This window comes from Balaenoptera ricei, chromosome 15 (genome assembly GCF_028023285.1).
Source record: "Balaenoptera ricei isolate mBalRic1 chromosome 15, mBalRic1.hap2, whole genome shotgun sequence".
Classification (NCBI taxonomy): domain Eukaryota; kingdom Metazoa; phylum Chordata; class Mammalia; order Artiodactyla; family Balaenopteridae; genus Balaenoptera; species Balaenoptera ricei.
This window is the reverse complement of record NC_082653.1, coordinates 27,290,218-27,307,332: the sequence shown is the minus strand read 5'-3', so window position 1 is coordinate 27,307,332 and position 17,115 is coordinate 27,290,218. Positions and strand designations below refer to the sequence as shown.

The 17,115-nt window shown below is 47.8% G+C and overlaps 1 protein-coding gene across 5 annotated transcripts in view; it reads right to left on the bottom strand.

The window, feature by feature from the left end:
• Positions 1-13,074, bottom strand: part of BCL2L1 (BCL2 like 1) — a 52,203-nt gene extending 39,129 nt beyond the window's left edge. The window contains exons 1-2 of one of the 5 annotated variants that reach the window (XM_059896719.1): positions 12,971-13,074; positions 10,779-11,454 (exon numbers count right to left, since the gene is read on the bottom strand). In XM_059896719.1, the coding sequence (XP_059752702.1) occupies positions 10,779-11,342 (564 nt within the window). In that variant the 5' untranslated portion in view covers positions 11,343-11,454; positions 12,971-13,074. Of the gene's footprint in view, positions 1-10,778; positions 11,473-11,752; positions 12,668-12,856; positions 12,930-12,970 lie in introns of those variants that run through there. The other 4 variants (XM_059896722.1, XM_059896721.1, XM_059896720.1 and 1 more) reach the window with 4 other exon arrangements.
• Positions 13,075-17,115: the final 4,041 nt, after the last annotated feature.

Genomic DNA, 17,115 nt, shown 5'->3' with positions numbered 1-17,115 from the left:
AAGCACTCTGCTAGATGCTGGGGATGAAGGAAACTTGAAACAAACCCCCTACACTCTGGGAGCTTAGCTTTTACAAGAGGACTCAGGCAGTAAAGAGGTAAACAAAGGTGGCCTCTTTACTCTTTAGGAGAGGTGATATTTGAGTTGAGACCTAAATGCTAAGGCAGCCCTGATCAGATCTAGGGAAAGAGTGATCCAGGTAAGCCTATGCCAAAGAGATTACTACCACTATCTTCATTAAGGGATGATTACTACCTTCACTTTATAGATGAGAAAACTGAGGACTCGGTGTGAACTGCACAAAGGCACACTGCTGAGAAAGCTATTATTCAAGCCTCTAGTGACCTTTCTCCTTCCTGACACTAGGGTTTGGGCTGGTAATGCAGTTGGTGAGGGAGAAGGTGCATAGGGTGATGCAGGCTAAGGGTGGAGGTCCCTGGACTGAGCCACCAATTGAGTAGCTAGCTGATGGTGGAAGTGGGCTGGTTTGGCAGGGGTCCAGGGCACCTGTGGGATGCAGCCAGGGGGTCTGTTCTCTTCCATTTCTGGAGTCTACAATACAGATTTGGCACAGTTTGCCTGGAGCCATTCACCAAGGGTTGTGAGTCTATTCCTACTGCTTTAAATGAGTTTCCTTCTTTAAGGACAGAGACATTTTTGTAGCCTAACCTGCATCTAATAATAACAACCCTTCATGTTCATTGAGCAGATCCTGGCTGAGCCCTTGCCCAACCCCAGGTCCTGTGCCAGGTACTCAGGGTAAAGTAAGCCAGTCCAGGCCTGCAAAGAAGCAATGATAGCGTGACTTGAGGGTAGGCTCTGGCATGAGATACAGCTGGGTGCAAGACCCAGCTCTGCCTCTTACAAGGTGTGGTACTGTGGACATGTTATAAAGCCTCTTGAAGCTCTGGATTCTCCATCTTCACACCAAAGCAGTTGTGAGGACCAAACAAGATGATTATGTCAGGGGCATAAACATAGCACCTGGCACAGAGCAAGCACTCAACACATAGCACCTGTCATTATTACTAAAAAAACACTTTTGCATTTCACTTTCTCATTTGAGCCTCGCTTACTCCGGTATGGATGAGAATTTAAAGCTGATTTGTCTAGTGCTACACCACCAGCAAGAAATTAAGCTAAGTTTCAAATCTGAGTGCAGAGTTTTATCTATGGGTATGTAGAAAGTGATCAATACATACTACCATGACCCTTGCCTGGTGTGTCTGGGAGCTGAGGGGACGGATGGGTGAGGCACACAGCCTGACTCAGATGGCAGAAAGACACCAGCAAGGCCCAAGGTGTGGGGCATGGAAACAGACCATTGAGGGATGGGACCCGGTCCCCCTCATTGCAGTACCCACAGTATCCCCAGCCCTTAGCGCAAATGAAGTATTCACCAGTATTTGCTGATTTAAGAAATGACACAAAACTCTGAAGACAGCTCCAAGCAATGAATCCCGCTTTAGGGAAGGCAGGCAACATCGATAACACTGAGTTAAAAGCTAGAATTCTAAGCCATTTACTGTGGGACAAGGCCCCTTGCCTTAGTTTCCTCCCTGAAATGGACTGAACATACCCACCTCACTGTGAAATGATGTATACAAAGAAGTCTGGTAAGTTATAAAGTGTTATCATGCATATAAAAGCAATTATCATCAGGCTACAGACCACTAAGGCAATGAAGTGTTGTGAAGACAAGCACCTCAGGTTTGAAGCCCGGGTCGTCCTGGCACTAGCCTGTGTGGCCCTGAGCATGTCACTTTTCTCTGAGTCTCAGTCTTCTCAACTATAAAATGAAGATGACACCACCTACCTTGTAGGGTTTTTTAAGATGGCTTAGAGATAAAGAACACAGGCTTGGAGTAAGACAGACTTGGTTTCAAATCCTGACTCTGCTTCCCACTGAGTCCCCCCAAATCTCATTGTCCTATAATGCTGAGGTTGTCGGACAGTAACACAGAGATGAAACTGATGAAAGCCCTGTCACATAGTGAGCACTGAATAAATGCCAACAATCATTTAGACACTGGTACAGTCAGGGGAGGGGGCACGATGTAGTGTTTAAAAGTGGGAGCTTGGAAGCTACCCTCACAGGCTTTGCCACTTACTAAGCGTGCTACCCTTCATAAGTTGCTTAACATCTCTGTACCTCAGTTTCCTCATTTGTAAAACAGGGATAATAATAGTAGCAACTTCAGAGTGTTGCTCTGCAAATGGAATAAATTAATACACGTAAAGCATTTTGAACAACGCCTGGCATAGAATAAGCACTTGATAAATGTTAGGTGCTATTAATAGTAACATTAACAATAATATTAATCACCAAGTGGAATAAGAGGGAGGGACTGTGTAATCCTGGGACACGGGTATCCCATGGAAGAATTCTAGGGAAGTCCCTGGGCAGCTGTTTGTAGGCAAGTTCTCAGCCTCTGGGAGAAAGACTCTCCTATGGAAAGGACATGAGGCTGGGGGCTCCTGAGCAAAAGTCTCAGTCCCGATGACCAGGAGGCCAGTCTCTGGGGAGGCAAGTCAGGCTCCTTGGAAGGACACAGTGTTCCTGGCCCCGCCTGACTCGGGGGAACAAAGGCACGTGTGTGGCCAGGGAGGAGGGAGGGGAATGTTTCCCTTTCAAGAGCGGAACAAAGGATCTGAGGCATAGTTGAGTGCGTTCCAATCCCCTCCCAGGCTAGCTCCCATTCCTCAGATGATTGTCCAACAGGGTTTTCAACCTTCTAGCTTCCTCCTGAAAGGTGACCTCGGGGAGGGAGTGGCAGGCCCCACTTCACTCTACCCTCTGTCATCGGTCTCCACGAGGCAGGATTTCTATGCGCCAACCTCTAAGACCTCTCTTAGGAGTCCCAGGCCTGTGCAGGGTGTGGGGTGGGGACCTCAGGGCAACCCAGGGTTAATGGATGACACAAGGCACTGCAAGCGACAGGTTTAATGTTCCTCTAGGGGGAGTCCAAGACTAAAACTGCTACTTAGTGTGGAGCCAGGAGAGAACCCAGGAGTTCTGACCAACCCCCGGTGTGGGGTGGGTGGAAAACTCTGACAGAACTCAGTGGAAATGCATTTTCTAAACCTTAAAGGGATGATCACAGGCTGGAGAGAGAAGCTAGGTGAAGGGTGAAGGGGGAGGAAGCAAAGAAAGTAACTGACAAGAGGAAAGGGAGAGACATGGCCAAAAAAAGGAGTTTGTGTGAGGGGGGAGCCTTTAGGGATATTACTTTCCAATTTCCACACTCTAGCCAGCAAGAATCCAACTGCAGGGCTGGGACAGGAAGCAGTCCATGGAAGTCATTGCAATGGCATTTCCTGAAGAGTGAGAGAAAAACCTCCAGTTCCGAGGGGAGCTCTGGAGTCTGCCCAAAAAGCCCTGTAGCTTGGAGCTAGCCTTAAGGCCCCAGCTTGGCCTGAGAGTCTCATCAGGGATGAAACCAAGTAGCAGAAGGTCTCAAAGGCAGTTTCTTTCTGCAAAAACACTATTTACAAAAATCAGTATGTAATAAACGGGAAGCCAGATGATGTGGCTGAAGGAGCCCTTGGTTGCGGCTGCTGGTTGCTGCTGATACCGACAGTCACTATTCTGAGAGCCTTTTGACAGGAATTAACTCACTCAATCTTCAGAGCAAAGCGCTATTATTATAGCCATTTACAAGTTAAAAGACTTGCCCAAGGTCACAGAGGACATAAGTGGCCTAGTCCAGATTTGAAAGCCCAAACCCTGCATCTTCCTCCTGATGTAACCTTGGGCAAGTCACTTATCTTTCTCAGCCTGATTTCTCTCTGCTCACCTCCCTGGGTGGTTGGTTATAAGCATCAGAAAGGCAAGGTGGGGGGAATTCCCTGGCAGTCAGTGGTTAGGACTCCCACTGCAGGGGCAAAGGTTCGATCCCTCTTCAGGGAACTAAGATCCTGCATGCTGCATGGCCAAAAAAATACAAAGTATCTGGGAACACTGGAACCACAGTCCCTCAGGGAAATAATGAGCAGAACTCACTCCATTAAAAAAAATTTAAAAAAAATTTTAAAGGCAAGGTGGATATGAAAGTGTAAGCTGTAAAGTGCTACATAAACGTGGAGTAGAAATATTGTGGGGTCAGTGATAAACTACCCTACATTAACACTGGGATTAGTTAATTTTTAGCAATTAAAGTGCTGCAGCTGTTGATAAGAAAGAGCCATCCTAAAGCATAACTATCATGAAATATGCCATAATGGTGGAATCCACAAGGCCTAGGGCCAGTGAGAAGCAGGATTCCTAGACTCAACTTCAACCCTCCATCTTACAGAAGGGAAAACTGGGGCCTAGGGGTAAAATGACTTGGCCAAGGTGAGACAGTGAGTCAAGGCAGATTTGAGACTAGAACTGGGATCCTGACTAAGACCAGTGCTTGACCAACATGGAAAGGAACACTACGGAGCTCCTGGCAGGACAGAACACTGCTAGGGCCTGCCTGCCCTAAGGATGTGCCCAAAGGTCACTATGGAGTGCAAACAAGGGAGAATAGATGCTGTAGATTCTGTGAATGGGTCTCTGGCACGAGTTCTGTGGCAAAGATGATCAGAATCATGATACCAACCTGTGCTGGGCTCTATGCATCTCAGGCAGACAGATCTCATTAGGTCTTCGCCACGGCCTTGTGAGGCAGGTAATATTTGCCCCAAGGTTCAGAGAGTTCAAGGAGCTTGCCCAAGGTCATAGAGCTAGACATGGGTGATGTGGGACCTCAACCCAGACATGGTGCAGTTATTCACCAGAAATAGCCCTAGAGTGGAGGAGGACCATTCAGGACACCACATTTGAAGAGACTATCCCAGAAGAACATCTAGCTTATTTAGCCCTGATTCTATGTTCTCCAAGTGGTTAAAAAATGTGGCTTTCAAGGTGGCCAGACCCATCAATATGCCATGTGCAAGCCTGGTCTTGGTCCCTTTTCACCATTTCCACCTCTACCTCCTGATTCAAGCCACTCTTCTTTCTACTTGACAGCTTTCACCGGCCTCTTCATTGGGCTCCTGGCTGCCACCCTTGCAGAATTCAGATCATTTCACCCCTGCTCCTAATCTTCTCCTGGCCTCTCTCTCATTCTACCAAAGCCAAGTCCTCACCATCACCTGTAAAGGGCCATGTGATTGGGCCCCTGGCTACCCCTCCCCCCTCAATCCCAACCACTCTCCCCTCTCACCTCCTACCACTCTCCCTCTTACTGTTTCTTCTCCAGCTACACTGGCCTTCTTGCTCATCCTTGAGCATGCCAAGCACACTCCCTCCTGAGTCCAGCCCTCTGCTTATAACACTCTTTCTACAGGTACCCACATCGACCACCACCTTACCTTCTTCAGGCCTTGGCTCAAATATTACCTTTTGGTGATGCCTTCCCTACGCACTCTTAAAATTGCAGCCTCACCTCCTTTGCTAGGCATGCCCTATGCCTCAATGTGCTTTATTTTCTTCATAGCACTTAGTATCACCTGATATATGTTATGTATGTATGTAATTACATGTTGTCTGTTTCTCCCCACTAGAATGTAAGCTCCACAATGCAGAAACTTAATTTTATTTAATGCTGTACTGCTAGTGCCTAGGACAGCCTGACACACAGTAGGAGCTCAATTAATATTATCTGAATCAATGAATGAATGTTTAGGGACCTCCCTGGTGGCACAGTGGTTGAGAATCCGCCTGCCAATACAGGGGACACGGGTTCGAGCCCTGGTCCAGGAAGATCCCACGTGCCACAGAGAAAGTAAGCCCGTGTGCCACAACTACTGAGCCTGTGCTCTAGAGCCCGCGAGCCACAACTACTGAAGCCCGCACGCCTAGAGCCTGTGCCCCGCAACGAGAGAAGCCACCACAATGAGAAGCCCGCGCACCCAATGAAGAGTAGCCCCTGCTCTCCACAACTAGAGAAAGCCCACGTGCAGCAACAAAGACCCAATGCAGCCAAAAATAAATTAAAAAAAAAAAAAAAAGAATGAATGATTAGATAAAGGGCAATTCCTATTACTATTGCTCTGGTTTGATAAGTGTCTGTTTCTCCAGAAATTTAGAAGGCTCTCTTTCATTAGGTACCTGCTACGCCTTAGACCTCTGCTCAGTGCCGATTAAACAAGTATGCACAAGATGTGGACTCCGCCCTCAGAAAGTTCCTAAACCTGGTAGAGGTATGGTAGTGTCAGAAATGTCTTCTTTATACTCATTTAAACTCTGCCACTGTGATTTACCTATCCAAGTTCTGCTGGGTACTATACCAATAAAAAAGGCTTAGCCCCTCTTCCTGCAGATATTTGAAACCAGCGACCATGGTCTCCTGGGTCTTCTCTTCCCCAGGCTAAACAAAAAGACCCAGTGGGATTGTCTGACTCAGATCTGCCAACTGGGAAAGGGGAAGACAGACTGTCGGCTGGAGAGACAGAAGAGAAGCGGATCCAGGAGCAGAGTGGCTCCTTCAAAGAAAAGAGAGGGAGTCCTTGGGGAGGAACTCCATGGAATTAGGTTGAAGGTTGGGGGTGGGGACAGAGCCCTGCTCATTAGGTAGTAGGAGATTATGTTTCTGTAGAAGAGCAGCTCACTGGGAATTACCCCTAAATCTATCCATGCTAAACCCAGACAAAACCATGGCTGCTAAAAGAAAGCCCTGCAATGGAAGGCTGAGGGCACTGGAAAAACCAGGGAGGACGCTCAAGCCACTGGCCTCGAGACAGATACCTGCTGGGGAAGGGACAAGTAACAACTGCTGCTTCCTGTAGCCCAAACAAATCTGGTGACTACCCACACAAAAGCCAAGAAAACCCTCTAGGTTCCGTTGGGGCCCCCTGAAAAAATACTTGGGTATTTTCTACCAGAAGCTGAAGGGCTCTGTGGGGCTACTGGGGAAATCAGTCTCAGGAAGCCTGGAAAACCCTGTGATGGTGATGGCATTTTAAGGGCAACTTCAAACGTACATCCAGAAGAACCGGGTGTTTTGAGGGGGAGCCCCTGAGACACTTCTACCTCACTTTGGGACCTGAATGAGATTACTAAAAATTTCCACGTTTGGGGTTTCTAATGGGGTTTCCCCAAGAAAACCGCAGAATTGCGAACAGCTGCTGAGATCTGCAAAAGTCGCTGAGGTGCTTCAGCGAAGCATACATCAGTGCCAAAGAAGACAGAACAGGCAAGAAGAAACCTACAGAAACTAGAAGACCACAGAGCTATGCAGCCTGGGAAAGGCCAAATTATGGTTTCTCCGCCCCCCCCAACAACTGTTTATTGCTTTCAACAATGGTGTTTCCATCAAGCTAAGGGGTTTCCCAGGGACAGTGATAACAAAATGGCCTGGCCCACCGGGGTCCCCACCACATAACTGTCCACATTCCCACTGGAAAGCCCCAGAAACACTCTGTCCCTATCATTCTAGTGAACATCTCAGCGGCTGGCTTTGTTTCTCGAGAAACTCTGGGGCAAAGTTCAGTTTTCATAGGCAGATAGCCCATTCATTAAAAGAGGTGCCTCCATCCTACAATTAAGGCCCAAGGAGAGCCTTTGTTCTAGATCCTTTACTAGAGTCAAGCTATGGCAGGTGGCTGTCATTATTTCATTTTACAGGTGGGAGAGATGGATGGACAAGAGAGACAAACAGGTTCAGCATCTTGGCAGGTGACTCCAGGCAGGCGGTGGTGTGGTTATATGTGTGGAATTCCAGTCCTTGGAGCACCACCCACAATTAAGTAGACATACCTGGAGCAGGCCATCTTCTCCCTTTATGCACACAATTCTTACCTACTGGTAGGGCCTGAGAAAGTTTTATCAATGAAAAATTAACAAGAAGCCCACTCTCACTGGGCAAAACCCTGATACCCACTTGAGTTTTGCCAGTGCCAGAATCTGCGGAGGCTACACACATGCCTTTGGCAGCCCGCTACTGCCAACAAAGGTGCTGTTCTTCCTGCAACTCCTGAACAAGGCCAGCATCACAGACTCGAGTGAGCACCTCCACAGGCATGTTTTGCTTGGCCCAACAGCACCTCTGGCTCACATTATTACTCCTAGGACAACCTGAAATGGAGGGAAAGAGTTTAGGCTTTGGAGTCAGGCCCACCTAGGTGTAAATTCTCATTCAGTCACTTAACTGGCTGAGGAAGACCTGGGGCCAGTCACTTAGCTACCAGGAGCTTCATATGTAAACTGGGAATAAACCCACCTACCTTAGAAGGTTATTGTGTGGAGTATATGAAATAGCATGTCATTTCCATGAAAGAAAGTACCATGTTTTGCTTATGGCCAGCACCTAGCACGTGCCTGCCTCATAGTAGATGCTCAGTGAATTTTGGTTGCATAAGTAAAATACCTAACATAATGCCTCATGCATAAAATGTACTCTGTAAAGGCTCATTTCCTTTTCCTTTCCCGTAGGGATGCTAAATTTAGAGCATATCCCAGGGTGGAATGGCCCGTAACTCCTACACTCATGGATCCCCCAGCCACAGCCTCCAGGAAGGTTATGAGATGCCACTGCAGTAGCCAGTCGGTAAGTCAAACAGGATGGTCCCTGAGAGGGAAGTGGGCGGGTACCTTCTACCCAAAGGATCCCATGTCACATGTTCTTTACCTCCTGGCCTCAGGGAGAATGCGTGCCCAGAAATGGTTCTGACATAACTGGCTCTTCTGCACACATCCCCTCTGTTCACCAAGAGGAAGTAACATATGGTATGCTGTCCAACGGGCTCTGATAATTCTTGAGCAAAGAGACAGAAGATGGAATTTCAATCCAGTGGTGATCTAACGAACTTGCCCAGTGCTGCTGTGTCTAAAACCTCTTTTTACGTGCAACACTGGGTGACTAGCAATTCTCTGGTCCAGGTAGCCCTCTCAGAGGCTGTCTGGCAGGCCAGGAACCTCTCCCACATTGCCTTTTGTTAATAGCTAGCAACAACCCACCTGTATTAGGACCACCGGCCAAAGACAACAGTCAGGCAAAGTGGGCAAATGGCCCAAGTCTCTACTTGGAGATGCCTCAGAGGGTGTGTCAGAAATGCTGGAATCCTGTCCCTCCTGTAATAAGCTAAACAACTATTTGCCCCCAAAGAGAATCAAAGCAGGAGGGAATAGGAGAGGTCATCCCACAAACCAACAGGAACTATTTAATCATTTATCCCCCCAGGGAGTTCATTTACAGAAAAGCTTTCAAGTCTGATCAGCCTTAGCTAAAGAAAGCCCTCCACCTTTACCTTCCGCAACCCCACCCCAGTCTTCTGACCTCTACTGACTTGACCCCTTTGCCTTTTACAAGAACTGGCAGTGGGAAGAGTTGATGAAGTTGCAAAGAAATGGGAAATAAAACAGGGGGTGGGGTTCCAGGAGGTCCCTTGCTCTGTGGTAAACTGAAGTGCCTACCACACCCTAGGCCCAGCCTCTGGATAATTGCATTCTTAACATTCCTGAGTCCATGATGCATGGCCCTTTCCACCTCAGCTCCTTCAATCAATGACTTATTTTCCACAGGCTGCTTGATTTTCTGGGTTTTCTGAGGGGACAAAATACCTCTCATAAGCCCTGCCCCTCCCCGAGGCAGGGAGATAAGCAAGGAGATAGAACTGAGTTCACTGCAGAAAAGCAAAAACTGCCTACAATGACAGCCAGTAAAGAATCTCTCACCACTAGCTCATCCTGACTTGGTGATGGGCAAGGGAATTCTCTTCCCTGGCAAAGGAATGAGGCACAACTGCTGGGCCCAGAAAGTGTACCTGGGACCGACGACAACTACTACAGCAAACTTGCTGGTGTCCATCACTGTGCTCACATTAGCTCCAAGGACTGCAAGGCAAGGACGGCATGCCACATTTTTTTAGTGGAAGAAGCTGAGGCTCAAGGTAAAGTGGCCTGTCCAAGGTCACACGGCTAGTTACATGAAAGGGCTGGGACTCACACCTGCGTCAGTTTGTTTCTGAAGTCTGTCACTGAATCTCAATGTTCCAAGGAGGCCCACAGACCAGGTTCTTGCTTTGCCAGCAAACAGTGCTCAGTGAAGAGGCCCCAGGGCCCCAGCCGGAAAGCAACAGGCGTAACAGCTGGAGCTCCCCAACCGACCCCAGGCAGTGAGGTGCAAAGTCCTTGGGCTTAATGAGTGACACAGCAAGAGCTCCGCAAACTGGCCAACCACACAGAAGGTTGCACGCTTTAGAGCCAATGAACATAGGAGCGCAGCACAAACACAACTGGCCCACTGGCACAGCTTACACCCTAAAATCAGACAATCCTCAGCCATCCAAACCAGTGGGATGCAAAGTCTGGTCATGCAAACTCTGAAATAAAGGGAACTTGATTTGGGGGAGGGAAGCCCGGGACAGGATTGACATCCCAGGGGAGTAAGATTGAAGGGGCTTGTGGGTCACTGATACTATCTTCTCCAGGCACTACACTCAGCACCCCTTAGCATGGTGAGCCATTATGTCAGAGTGAGGGGAACACTGGACTAACTTCCCACTCTCAAAGCTTTGGGGCCAAATGAACACACAGGCTATATTTTCCTCTGCAGAGAAACTGGAACACAAGTATGAAAGAGTAGGGTCATGAGGATGACCAGAATGAAGATGTCTGGTCCTTGCAGAACTAGGTCATCTGTATTTCAGAACAGTTAACCTCTTGTGGTACAATGAGGCCAGTCACGTCTCCTTAACAAACAACGTCTCCAATAATCACCCAGCACAAGAGAAAGAGACATAGGGGAAAGGCTGTTGGGAATCTGACCAGAGGCCAAGGAAAAGGGACACACAAGGGGCGTGGTCCTTACCCAGCCGCCGTTCTCCTGGATCCAAGGCTCTAGGTGGTCATTCAGGTAAGTGGCCATCCAAGCTGCGATCCGACTCACCAATACCTGCATCTCCTTGTCTACGCTTTCCACGCACAGTGCCCCACCGAAGGAGAAAAAGGCCACAATGCGACCCCAGTTCACCCCATCCCGGAAGAGTTCGTTCACTACCTGCTCAAAGCTCTGATATGCCGTCCCTGGGGTGATGTGGAGCTGGGATGTCAGGTCGCTGAATGCCCGCCGGTACCTCAGTTCAAACTCATCGCCTGCCTCCCTCAGCGCTTGCTTCACCGCTGCCATGGGGATCACCTCCCGGGCATCCAAGCTGCTGCTGTGGCCAGTGGCTCCATTCACCGCAGGGCTGTCTGCCAGGTGCCAGGACGGGTTGCCATTGATGGCACTGGGGGTTTCCATGTCTGATTCAGTCCCTTCTGGGGCCTCAGTTCTGTTCTCGTCCACATCACTAAACTGACTCCAGCTGTATCCTTTCTGGGAAAGCTTGTAGGAGAGAAAGTCAACCACCAGCTCCCGGTTGCTCTGAGACATTTTTATAATAGGGATGGGCTCCACCAGTCCATTGTCCAAAACACCTGCTCACTCACTGAGTCTGGTCTCTGCTTAGTGGTTCTCTTCTGAGATCCAAAGCCAAGATAAGGTTCTGAAGGGAGAGAAAGAGCTTCAGGAAAAAAAAATTAATATGCATGCCATTTACCCTACAACATCCCATTCCCCCTCCAGGTACCAGCACTGGGTTCTTTGTGGCTCTTATGAAGGTCTGGGTCTAGCTTCCAAGGGACTTCAATGAAGTCAAATTGAAAGCACCAGTGGGCTCTGAATCATCACACCGGCTTTTTTTTTTTTTTTACCTCAGCCATCCCATTTTCCCCAAAATGTCTTCCTCAGAAAGTCACCCCCATGGGCAGTCTGCCCCCCAACCCCACCCCCGCACCACCTACATTCAAATGTCTCGGGCAACGGCAGGCAGGTGCAGCCCCCGGAAGATCTTTTGTATCATAGGTCGGGCTAGGAGGTGGCAGCCGGGATGCCGGTAACTCAACCGGCCTCGCGGCGGCTGTCAAAAAAAGCAGCTCCGGCTGGAGGGATCATGCGACCCGGCGGAATGAGAGCTCACAAGGCGACACAGGAATTACGAAGCTCAAGAACTGGCCCCCTCGCTTGCTTCCTCCTCCATCGCCCAGATCGAGGGCGGCCGCTCAGCAGCCGCGGCCTCCTGCCACCCGGGAGCCCAGCCCCCTCGCTCTTGCACGCCCCTTGGCTCTCCGCCTCCTACTGGGAGCAACGAGAACTCTCTCGGAGATGGCTGGTGTGAGGTTTAGTTTTTGTTTTTTTCTATTTAAGTACCAGCCCAGGGTGAGGCTTCCGAAGAAACCCTGAAGGGACTTCTCAATGGGGCTCAAGGTTTCGATGAGGGGCGGAGAGAGGGAAAAACTGCCTCAGATCTGCGCTCTGACTTTGGAAAGGCCATCCCCGGGCCTTTCTGGGCGGCTGAAAGCCAGGGACCCCCCAGAAACGCCGCTGGTTTTCTATGAATTCCCCAAAGGCCCTGGACGTGGCGGTGGCGGTGCGGGATTGCCGGGTCCTCCATTCCCCGCACGGACACAATGGCCGCCGGCGCCCTGCACAAAGACCGGGCGAGGGTGAGGCGCCGGGCCTCTTCTCGTGTCAGAGAGAGGGATCGAGGCCAGCTCGAGACCCCCCACAGCTGAGACCACGTTTTCCTGGGGACAGGCGGCTTCCTGGCGCCCCCGGGAGGGATTGGGGGCCGGGGGCTGCACCTCTCCGGAGCCCGGGGTGGGTGGGCTGCGGCCTCGCGGCTTCCTCCGCGCGTTAGGCCGGGTACCCGCCCGGCCACCGCCCCGTTGCTAGGCAACTGCTCTCCCTCAGGGGCGCCCCCTAGACCTTTCTGGGAGGAGGGGTCTGGCCCCCGGCGGCCCGCCCCGGCGTAGCCAATCAGCGAGCCCAGGTAGCACGCAAGCAGGACGTCGAGGGCTCCCATTGGGCGCAGCGCCTGCCACGCACAGGGGAGGCGGCGCTCTCACCTGCGAGCCCCGCGAACCGTGGGGGGCCACATACCCCCTTCATGGGCCAGGACATTTTCGGACGCGAGCGCTCTTCGCGGCCAAGTTCCGCGCCGTGGACCTGGGCCGGCCTACCTGGCTGAAGGCTCGCGCTGTCTCTTCCGAACGAGTCGGCCTCAGTTTCCCCTGAAGAGACCGGGAGAACTTGCAAGCTCAGTCACTTCCGGTGCCGCGGCAGCGCGCGCGAGCCCGAGACGCAAGGGGAGTGCGCGCCTTGAGGACTGGCGTCAAGAACTGGGCGAGAGCGCCCCCTTGCGGTAGAGCTGGGGAACCCGGAGACGGAAGAAAAACAAAAATCAACGTTTACATTCACATTTCCATTCGTTCATTCATTTAGCCACTTTCATCCACCCGTCAGTTTATATATCGAAAAAGCATCGCGTTGTGGCTGAGAACCTGTGTCTGGGATTCCAGCTTTGCCGGTTGGGCAAGTTACTCAACTGCTGCGTGCCTCAATTATCCTTAACTGCAAAATGAGTAAAAACCAACTTCCCTCATTGAGTTATTGTGATGATTAAAAAAGTTGTTATTTGTGAAGTCCCTAGTATATGTTGCATAATTTCTCTCAGCAAATGTTTATTGTTTGGATTGCTGAAGATAGAGTTAGGAACAAGGCAAGACATGGCCCGTGCTTTCATAGAGACTTAAACCCTTGAGATGCAGAGAGACAGTAAACAACTAAGAAAACGAACACGGTAATTTCAAATAGTGACTAGTGCTCTTAAGAAAGCAAATCAGGGTATTGTCGTAAAGAGGGTGAAGGAAGAGGTGCTCCTTTAGAGTGGGTGGTCAGAGATGTAAGCCTTGTCCTCCCTGCCCAGTGAGGAAGAGAGGCATTTTTTCAACTGTTTCGATTGTTTGTGTAGGGTGCCAGAGACGGCCTCTTTGAAGAGATGACATAGGACCCAAGACCTGAAGTGTAGGAAGATGCCAACTCATCGGAAGAGTTTAGAGAACATCAACCTTGGCAGAGGGACTGGCTTGTACAAAGTGTCCTGAGGCAGTAAGATCTTGGCATGTCCCAGAAACTGAAGGAGAAGCAGTGTGACTGAGGGAGGGCAAATGTGGGGTGAGAGGAGGTTGAAAAGTTGACCATGGAAGTGAGTTAGACTTGATTCTAAACATTCAAAGGTGTCTTATTTTGTGGTAATTTAATTGATTAAAAATAGGATGTTAAAAATACACCAAAGAGCATAGAATTAAGTCCTCTTCCCACACCTGCTTTCCAATCCCTAGTTCCCCTCACAGAGGTTGTCACTCTTAAGCCCTTTCCTCTGTAGTCTTTCAGAGATGGTCACTGTATTCACAAGCAAATTTATATGTATAAATGTTTTTACACAACCAGTCGTTTGTTACAGACACTTCTACATCTTGCTTTTTTTTCGCTGAGCTCTATGTTTTTAGTCGGCCTTCATTTTTTAAATTAACACACAACTTTATAAAGATATGCCATAATTTACTTGCCCAATCCCCTATTTGGGAACACTTAGGTAGTTTCCAGTCCTATCTTATTATAAATAAAGCTATAACTTATCCATTCGTTATTTTGCATATGTGGGAGTTTATCTGTTAAGTAAATTCCTGAAAGTGGAATTACCAGTAACTGAGTATATGATTTATTTTTTGTTTTGTTTTAATGCATATTGGCAACATGCTCTACATAGCAGCTGTACCAGTTTGTCCTCCCATCAGTAAAGTATGAGACTGCCTATTTCCTCACATCCTGAGCTACACAGTGTGTTATCAAACCTTTTTATCCTCACCAATCAGATAAAAACTGAGAGACACTTTTATTTTGATTTCTTTTTATTAAGAGTGAAGTTGAGCGATTTTTCATATTTATGAGTCTTTTTTGGGGGGAAGGTCTTGTTCTGATGAATTCTCTATTCATTTCATTTGCCCTTTTTTCAGTTGGTCTTTCTGTTGAACTTTTTTCTCATTGATTTGTAGAATGTTTATCCTTTTTCTTTCTACATATAAGTCATAAATAGTTTTCCAGCTTATTATTTATTATCATGGAAAAACTTTTATTTTCTATGTATTTTAATGTATAAATCTTTTTCCTTTGTGGTTTCCAGGTTCTATGTCATTCTTGTGAAGACCTTCTCCGTTTGATATCACAAAAATAATTCTGTTTTCTTCTACTTGGTTCCATATTTTACATTTCAATCTTTGTTCCATCATAAATTCCCTTCAGTGTAAGATGTGAGGCAGGAATCCATAAATTTTTTCTAAATAACTACCCAGTTATCCCAATATCATCATCTTTTCCAACTCACTTGAAATGTCTCCATTACCATAATCTATATTCCCAAGTGTATTTGTGTCAATTTCTGAATTTTTTATGTTCCATGGAAAGTTTTTTTTTTTTAATTTATTTTATTTATTTATTTTTATTTTTGGCTGTGTTGGGTCTTCATTGCTGCAGGCAGGCTTTCTCTAGTTGCGGCGAGCAGGGGCTACTCTTCATTGCGGTGCGCGGGCTTCTCATTGCGGTGGCTTCTCTTGTTGCGGAGCACGGGCTCTAGGTGTGTGGGCTTCAGTAGTTGTGGCATGCGGGCTCAGTAGTTGTGGCTCCCGGGCTCTAGAGTGCAGGCTCAGTAGTTGTGGCTCATGGGCTTCGTTGCTCCGTGGCATGTGGGATCTTCCCGGGCCAGGGCTCGAACCTGTGTCCCCTGTACTGGCAGGCGGATTCCTAACCACTGCGCCACCAGGGATGTCCCCATGGGAAGGTTTTAAACTGGTACAGGACATGATCTGATTTCCATTTTTAAAACCTGTGGTGTCACAATCACTTCAATGTGGAAATTAAAAAATAATAATAAATTTATTTATTTATTTTTGGCTGTGTCGGGTCTTTGTTGCTGTGCACGGGCTTTCTCTAGTTGCCGTGAGCCAGGGCTATTCTTCGTTGCGGTGCGCGGGCTTCTCGTTGTCGTGGCTTCTCTTCTTGCGAAGCACGGGCTCTAGGCGCACAGCCGTCAATTGTTGTGGCACGTGGGCTCAATAGTTGTGGCTTGCGGGCTCTAGAGCTCAGGCTCAGTAGTTGTGGCGCATGGGCTTAGTAGCTCCGCAGCATGTGGGATCTTCCCAGGCAAGGGCTCGAATCTGTGTCCCTTGCGTTGGCAGGCAGATTCTTAACCACTGCGCCACCAGGGAAGCCCTGGAAATTTTTATTATGGAAGTCTCTGATGTGCTTTGGGAGCCCAGGAGAGAGCAGATGAGTGAGGGGTATTTTAGGTGGAAGGCACTGCCTCAGCAAAGGCATGGAGAGTTCACAGGAGAGTCCAGATGGGATGGCTAAGAGGGAATGGTAGCAAAGGAGACTGAATGTAAACACGTATCTGCGTGTACAGGACACTAAATAGGCACTGGAGGAGCCAACCAGGCTTTTTGAACAGAAAGGACATGAAGAGATTTATATTGGGGGAAGATAGAGCCTTTGGGGAAGGGAACTTTGCAATATTTATCAAGAGCCTTAAAAATGGCTCTGGAAAGATCATTGAAAAATAATCTTTGATTGGAATTGAATTTAAGAAAAGAAGTGAAATGCAACCAAATTTTATCCACAGAGATGTTTATACAAGGTTATTTATAACACAGGAAAGAAAAATTAAAACTGAGAATTCAGTAAATAAGGTGATACTTTAAATGGGTTAAATTCACACATATTTAATGATGGGGAAAAATACTCAAAACGTAACACTTTGTAAAAAAAAAAGGGTTACAAAGCTATACTGAGAATTATTCTAATTTATTAAAAAATGTACATTACATGCAACATATAGTAGAAAGAATTATGCCAGGACACAAAAAGGTGGTTATTGCTACATAATCAAATTATGGATGATTTTATTTTCCTTTTTATAATTTCTATATTATCTAAACATGACTTTTTTTTTTAATTGGAAAGCACTGTTTAAAAAACACGTTTGCTGAGATTTAGATGACGAGGAGATGCTTATGGTGTAATATTAAGTGAAAATAAAAGTATACAAAATTAGATGTGTGACATGATCTCAACTCTAAATACCATGTATAGGAAAAAAGGCTGGGAAGTCAATATGATAAAGACAAAAGAAAAATGGAGAAAGCCCTTGTGCAGATGCTAAAGAGGAATGGAAATAGAGTGGTCAATAAACCAGAGATTGAGGTAGATGCTCAACCTCACTAGTTATTAGGGAAAATGCAGATTAAAACCTCAATGAGATAGCATTTCA